A 7,992-nucleotide genomic window follows, 5' to 3' on the forward strand; every position below is an offset into this window, starting at 1 on the left:
ATCAAAGCGATGGTCAGCCTCCTCCGCTAGTACAATGGTGCAGGGGCGCCCTCGTGGTAACGGTGGTGCAGCCAGTCGTCGAGGCTGCCCTTCTCCAAGTGCTCGTAAACAAGCAGCTTGGCATCTTAGCCGGAGATGCTGCAGAGCAGCTTGATGATGTTGTGATTGATGCTCCCGAATCTCTTCACCTCCGAGTTGAACAGTTTGTGGTCCGGATTTCCCGTGTTGCATATCTTCTTGGCAGCCACTATTCTGCTGTTGCGATCCTTGGTGGCACCATCAAGGCTAGGAGGTGGACATGGTACACCTTTTCAGACCCACCGCTGACAATAATGTTCTCCTCAGATATGTTGTTGAGCACGTCGGATTTTGTGATGTCCAGAGGTGTGAATGGTGTCATTTTCCAATCAGCCACAACTTCTTTCACCACTTGTGTGTTCTTCCGCCGCCGAAAGAGCAGCCATATGATGATGCTCATGGAAACGGTGATGACTCTGATATCGAGCACTAACAAAATTATCACACACTTCTGGAGGTGGCTGCCTCCATGGCATTTTGGGAGATTTATCCTCGAGTCCCACTTGGAACAGAGCCCATGGCTTCCAAGGAAGCTGCGGTTGTACTTTGCACTTTGCAGAGAGAGGGACACCTCCCCATTGAGCTGGTTAAATGACAAATTGAGGGACACAATTAAATGGTTGCCGAAGTTAGGCAAAAATTTGCTTGTTAGCTCGTTGTTGGACAAATCAAGGCCTAACAGTGATGAAATTTTCTCAATGTTCCATGGCGGCATTGCACCTGATATATGATTGTTGCTAAGGTCAAGTGATTTGAGATTTTGCAATAATTTAATTGATGTTGGTATGGATCCAGGTATCTTGTTCCCACTTAGTGACAATTCAGAAAGCATGTGGAGATTGCTCATGTTGATAGGTAGCTCTCCCGAGAGTTAGTTATTCTGCACCATCAACATCAATAGCCTAGTTCCAAACGTCAGGATCGAGCTGGAGAAGTGGTTGTTCTGCATCTCAATTCGAGAGATATTCGAAGATCTCTCGTTCGGCATAGTGCCAGCGAAGTTGTTCGATATTAGCACTGTGTGCACCAACGGCAACCACCATATATTCACCGGAAACTCCCCTGAGAAGTTGTTACCGAGCATAATGTTATCCAGTAAGAGGCAGTTGCCAATGCTCGCTGGGAGCTCGCCGAAGAAGCTGTTTTAGAAACTACTATGTTGAATAGTTTCCCGTGAGAGAATATCTCCTCCAGTAGTGAGCTAGACAAGCTTTTGTTGTAGACCTCAATATTTCCAAGCGGCGAGTGCTTCCCAAGTTCTTGTGGCACCTCACCTGAGAGCATATTGTCAAACAACTGGATGTATTGGAGGTTGCGAATGAGGTCAATGCTTCTAGGGATGGGGCCTATGGACTCATTGTTGTATAGGATGATAATGGTTATTTTCTTGAGTGTCCCAAAGTCTTCTGGTATGCAGCCAGTGAGTTTGTTTGCCGACAAGTCTATCTTAATCAAATTCACCGTAGTGATGTTGTACGACAGCTCCTCGGTGAGTCCATTGTCATACAAGTACAAGATCTCAAGCTTTCCGTGCTGCGAGATCCAGACAGGGATTGAACCACTGAGCTTGTTTCTCCACAGGTCGAACATGGCTAGTTCCTTTAGGCTTGAGAATGCCTCTATAATCTCGTCGGTGAAGCCATTTGGAGTGCCGAAAGCTCGACCATCGGCATCGGCAGAACTACACTAAAGTTATTGTTAGTTAGGTTGAGATGCTTGCCTTGTTAAAGAAGGGGTGATTTGGAGGGATTTTGACGGTTCTGGTATAAATATTTGGAGAGATGACTGCCCCCAAGGATTTCTAGACTCAAACTTTCAGCTAAAAAGAACATAACTAGAATCAAGTGGGTGTCTGACTTATTCTTTAGTGGGACAAGGAGTTGGGATTAGAACTTAATTAGGCACCTATTTTATCCACACAACGCGGAGGAGATCCCAAGGATGTGTATTCAATTGTCGGGGAGGGTGATTTTGTTGCTTGGTACCATGACAAGAATGGATTGTTCTCCCTTAAAAGTGCGTATAGGTTACCGTTGAGTCTAAAGGGTCGAAAGGAAGAGCTAGGTCAATTTAGTGATGCTAATAATGGAGTAAGAAGGCTTTGAAATATAATTTGGAAAGTCAATGTTCCCCAGAAGTTCAGAATTTTTGCCAGGCGAGCCGCTTCTAACAGCTTGGCGGTACATGTTAACAGAATTGCGCACCACCAACACTATCCTGTTATGTGTTCTATTTGTGGTGAGGAAGATGCGAGCACTTTTCATGCTCTTCTGAGTTTTCCAAAGGCGAGAGCTCTGTTCGACCATGAGAGTATATTGGAATATTCCTTAGTATGAGATCTCCAAGTATACCGGCCGAACTGGCTGCTTATTCATGAGAAAAATATTTTTATTTTTTGGAGAGCATGACATTTAAGAGATGATTTGATTTTTGGTAAGGGGAAGGAATCCATGCTTGGCTCAGCTTCTTTTGTGAAAAATTATGACTTTCACCACTTGTCACTCTATTGAAGAAGTTTAGTGTCAAACCACAAAGGTAAGGTAGTGGTACATGAGATTAGCCTCGCCGCTACTTTGTCGAAGACCTAGGTGGTGTGGAAGCCTCCCCTATCTGATATTGTTAATATTAATGTCGACGACTATTTTGTGGAAGTATCATCGCCGCTAGCGTGGGAGTTGTCGCGAGGGATTCTGCTGGAGAAGTCATCATGTATTCGTGGGACTTTATTGGGTTATGCACAAGTGTGGAAGAAGTGGAATTAAGGGCCTAGTTTGTCAGTCTCTACATAGGTATTACACTTCATATGCCTATTATTTTGGAGATTGTTGTTCTTTTGTGGCATCCTCTCTTGCGAAGGATAACTTTACCGAAAAAGGCTGGCGCCCCACTTTATTGATGAAGCAACAACTAATCATACATCCAAAATATACAACTCGACACCAAACCCACACACTAAAGACAAGATACAAGGGTGAAAGGAGAACAACTAAACTACCCCAAACAAACTACCAGAGGAAGCTACTTGAAGTCTCTGAAATAACTTTGCTTGAAAGGATAACTTTGATAGGTCCCCACTCGTGGATCTGAAGAAGGATGCGTAGAGCATCACCAAGCTTCTCAAAGGATTTGAGGTGTCTAAAATTAACCGTCAAGCTAATGTTGTGGCTCATGGAATTGCTATGTTTACCAGGACAGATGGTGTTCTTAATAGATTTCCGCCCAGCTGCATGGCGTATGATGTAATGAATGATTGTAATAACGTTTTAATTAATTAATATATAGTGGTGTTTTTAGAAAAAAGAATTATCTCCATCATTTCACTTTAGGTGCAACGCATGTTAAGGAATGCTTCATCAGGTAAATGGCTGGTTATTACCAGGCTCAGGTCCACATTGTATTCCTCTTGAGGCGCTGCATAATTACCATCCATGGCCCATGTTCATTTTCATCGTGCAGGATCATTTCAATTAGCAATAATCAGAAGCAAAATCGCCATGTCTTTGTTGGGCAATAAGCCACGGCAGGACGCGTCGGGTGCCTGTGTGTGCGCATGCCAAACGTGTCGGGTGCGGTCCGGGCCGCGTTGGGTCCTTGGCATGCTTGTGTGAGTGCGTGAGTGTGGAGCACGGGGGTGTCCTAGTGCGTGTACACCGTGCGTGTGTGAGTGGGGCCAATCTGTTGGCGAGTGAGGAGGGTGCGATGAGCTGGTTCGTTGTGAGCTCGCTACGACCGGTACGCGTGCGTGCGCGTTGTGAGCGCGGCCAGAGCGGGCTGGACGAGTGCTCCGAGTAGATGGGGACGTGGGTTCGTGCCCTGGGCGTGTCCATGGTATAAAACCCCCCATGTGTGCATTGTAGCAGTGTGGCCGGGTTTTGTGCTTGGAGAAAATTAACCGTTGGTGCAGCGGGCGTTCGGGCGCCAGATAACTCCCTGTGTCCACCGTGTCTCCTTCTCCTTCCTTCTCTCGTTCAGTGTGCGCCAGAGAGAAGTCCAGAGAGAGGGAGAGGACTCCGACGAGCTAGGGCAAGTGCTTCGGCTCCAACAATTGGCATCAGAGCCACTTTGCAGAGGTGATCGCCGGCGGCCATGGCGCTTGTCCCACACGGTGCTAGTGGCGGTGACGCGATGTCGTTGCCCGTCACGCCATTGAAGCCGACCAACTACACCTCCTAGGCGACCAAGGTGGAGGCGATCCTTGATGCCCAGGGGTTGTGGGGCATGGTTGCGCCGGCGGAGGGCGCGGCGATCAACGCCAAGAGCAAGACGATGTGTGCAATGCTGCTGGGCGCGTTGTCGGAGGAGGTGTTGATGCTGGTGGTGATGAAGCCCATGGCGAAGGAGGTACGGGACTCCCTCAAAGTGCGTTTCGTCGGTGCCGATCGGGTGAAGGCTGCACGGCTGGCGACATTGCGCGGCGAGTTCCATCGCCTTCAGATGGACAACACTGACGAGCTGGATGTCTACGCCAGAAAGTTTAGCAGCATGGTGGTGAGGTACGCGGTGCTCGGGGCGACTCTCGACGATGCATCCATGGTCAAGAAGTTGCTCAACACCGTCCGTATGATGCGGTGGCCGACATCGAGCAGTTCTATGATGTCGAGGAGATGCCCTTCGAGGAGGCCCTCGGTGGTCGAAAAGCCTTCGAGGAGTGGACTAGGCGGCGCACGCAAGTCGGCGGCGAGCGGGCGGGCGAGCAGCTCATGCTCATCGCGGCTCAGTGGGCGGCGAGGCGGCGACAGCAGGGCGGAGGCGGCTTAGACCACGACGACGACAGCGCTGGCAGCATGGCATCAGGCGGCGGAGGGAAGAGGCATGGCTGCTGCTACAACTGCAGTTGGCGCGGCCACTTCCAGCATGAGTGCACGCGGCCACGGAAGGTGCAGGTGGCGGAGAAGGCACTTCTTGCCCGTCGACGTCAAGGGGCCGACACTCCTCTAAACCGTGGCTTAGGGGGTGAGTGTTGGGCAATAAGCCACGGCGGGACGCGTCGGGTGTGTGTGTGCGAGCGCGCCAGACGTGCCTGGTGCGGTCCGGGCCGCGTCGGGTCCGTGGCGTGCGTGTGTGCAGAGCACGGGGGTGTCCTAATGCGTGTACACCATGCCTGTGTGAGTGGGGCCAGTCTGTTGGCGAGCAAGGGGGGCACGATGAGCTGGTTCGTTGTGGGCTCGCCGCGACCGGGACGCGTGCGTGCTCGTCGTGGACCGAGTGCTCCGAGTAGATGGGGACGTGGGTTCGTTCCCTGGGCGTGTCCAGGGTATAAAACCTCCCTTTGAGCGTTGTGACAGTTTGGCAGGAGTTTGTGATAGGAGAAAATTAGCCCTTGGTGGGCGTTCGTGTGCCGGAAAACTCCCGTGTCCACCGTGTCTCCTCCTTTCTTCTCTTCTTCGGTGTGCGCCAGAGAGAAGTCCAGAGAGGGAGAGAGGACTCCGGCGAGCTAGGGCAAATGTTTCGGCACCAACAATCTTTAGAAAAGGATTGCACCAGGAATTGTGTGGGCAATGCCGTTGCAGAAGCAAACTGTCATATCTGTCGATATGTAAGCTGTACCTGATTCTTATAAGAGCTTGGCGCACTTTTCCTTAACTTAAATGTCGGTACCATAGTCAGTTTTTCTTTTCATGAATCCATTGCATATGGATGGGCATGGGACTAAGCTCACCATATTATAGGGAGACTCCATATATGCAGACATGCTTATAATTTTCCTAGGAATATATTTTTTTTCTAAAGAAGTAATACCCCGGCCTCTGCATATCTTAATGCACACAACCATCTTATTAAAAATCCGGGTCCAAATCAAAGTCTCAAAGTCTTAAGCAGTAGTATAAACCATAAAAATAAATAAATGTGACACAACCGGGGAAAATAGGGTAAGATGACTAAACACCTATCCTATTAATTATTGGACCGTCGTCCAAACCGATTGTATGTATCCCGTGCAACCGTCTCACATCGGTTGCATCCAGTAGCCATATGCTTCCTGTGGTCCACATGGCTATGTAACAACCACGTACGGATCTAAGTAGATGCCCTGAAGATGACCTGCAAAAAAAATTGTGTTAGTTTGTCTGTTAAAGGCAACATCATTTCTACAGTTCCATGTGGCCCAAAGTAATGCATACACTTTAACTCGAATATGTGTCGTAGTCTTAGGCTCTATCCCAGTTAACTAAGTCCCAAATAAATGTGATATCGTACTGGACGGAATAACGTTAAAAGCCACGTGGATCGTTCTCCACAGTAGCTTAGTAAGTGGACATGGGATAAAAAGATGTTGTATTGTTTCATCCTTATCACAAAAGCAGTATCTTTTACTTCCTTCCCAACTATGCTTGGCCAAATTATCCTTTGTCAAGATTACTCCCTTATGCACAAACCACATAAACATTTTGATTTTCAATGGCACCATAATTTTCCAAATGTGTATGGTCTGCGGGATAGACCTGGTGTTGATCAAATCTGTATACATATATTTAACCGAGAAAACTCCAGACACTGACAACTTCCAGTATATGGAGTCCGCTGCATCAACCTACGCATAACCTACACATAAGATGTATCAAACTATCCCATCGATCACCCGCTAACGACCATCGAAACTGAATATTAAGAGGAATGGATTCCAACACTGTGCCAACGAAAACCTATTTCCGTTGTACAATGTTATATAAGGAAGGATACTGCAAGGACAATGGAGACTCACCCAACCAGGTGTCCTCCCAGAACCTAGTACCATGTCCATTCCCTACAATGAATTTGCTCCGGTTGGAGAAGGCAACCTTTGTCTTCATAAGCCCCTTCCAGAAAGGAGAATCAGACGGACTGCCGTTATTTGAGCCAGCATTTTGGAATGCAAATATTTATTACGCAGTAACTGAATCCATACCCCTTCATAGTACAGTGGTTAGGTTTAGACAGTTATGTTTATCTCCTTGCGGACACTGGTTTGGTAGGAAACCAGCACCCATGGACAAATTATAGCTGGGTTTTGACAGCCAATATATTTTGCATGCCTGCAATCTTAATGTTATCCTTTAGTCACATTCCCAGCATAGTGTTTTAGGGGCTGTTTGGATTGCCTTCTCAGGCTTCATCAGATACTAGCACCAAACCTTTTTTTATGTCCATGAATTATCATCATCATTTGTAGGCCACGGCCACTCTCTGTCTTTGTCAATCGCATCACACTGTTACATTTCATAATTAAATCCACTTGTGCGCATCATCATCGTTGGTCAGGGTCGGGCTGTCAAAATCCGAGGCCCTGTGCCAGACTCTAAAATGGGGCCTATCTTTCAATGGCCGAGCTGCAAAGAAAAATTGGGCAGAGTAATCTAACGGAAAGCAAAGAAAGGACTTAAATTTGTAACCATATATAGTAGTATTTCAGTAGAAATAATAAATAAATGATACTCTATTGTTACCATTGATTATCATATCAGTAGATTCATCCTTGAAGCAACAAGGCAAGCTCGTATGCTCCCAGGAAAACAGAAGAGAATAGAGTGTTAAAGCCAACTCTGGTACACTTGATAAAAGACAACAATCCACTTGATAAATTGCACTAAAATAGCAGGGCAAGCACAATGAAATTTGGACAGCATATCTAATATTAAAGGAAGAATTGTTTCAACATTTTTTTTGTCCATCAGATTTTTCGCACGTCAGCCCTTCTACCAGCACGCTCGACCCGAATCTCGTGCGTGCCTTTGTTCGTCTCAGATTTTTTTTTCCAGTCATGTCCTCAGATTTGCATCCGTCACGAGACACCAGGCTAGGCTGGACCGATGCGAGAATGACCTCGGTCGGCTCGATGGGCCAACTCTAGCTTGGTCAGGCACGTCCGGCCCATAGAGTATGTGTTGGCCCATGGTGGACCTCAGCATGCCAACAGAGTAGCGAAAAGAATGCATG

At 47.5% G+C, this 7,992-nt stretch overlaps 1 protein-coding gene across 1 annotated transcript; it reads right to left on the reverse strand.

The window, feature by feature from the left end:
- Nucleotides 1-452: 452 nt before the first annotated feature.
- Nucleotides 453-3,508, reverse strand: LOC123057200 (receptor-like protein 52). The gene is made up of 2 exons (XM_044480297.1): nt 3,455-3,508; nt 453-1,764 (listed from the first exon to the last, which is right to left on the reverse strand). The coding sequence occupies exons 1-2, from the start codon at nt 3,506-3,508 to the stop codon at nt 1,126-1,128; spliced, it is 693 nt and encodes a 230-aa protein (XP_044336232.1). The 3' UTR covers nt 453-1,125.
- Nucleotides 3,509-7,992: the final 4,484 nt, after the last annotated feature.

Source organism: Triticum aestivum, chromosome 3A (genome assembly GCF_018294505.1).
Source record: "Triticum aestivum cultivar Chinese Spring chromosome 3A, IWGSC CS RefSeq v2.1, whole genome shotgun sequence".
Classification (NCBI taxonomy): domain Eukaryota; kingdom Viridiplantae; phylum Streptophyta; class Magnoliopsida; order Poales; family Poaceae; genus Triticum; species Triticum aestivum.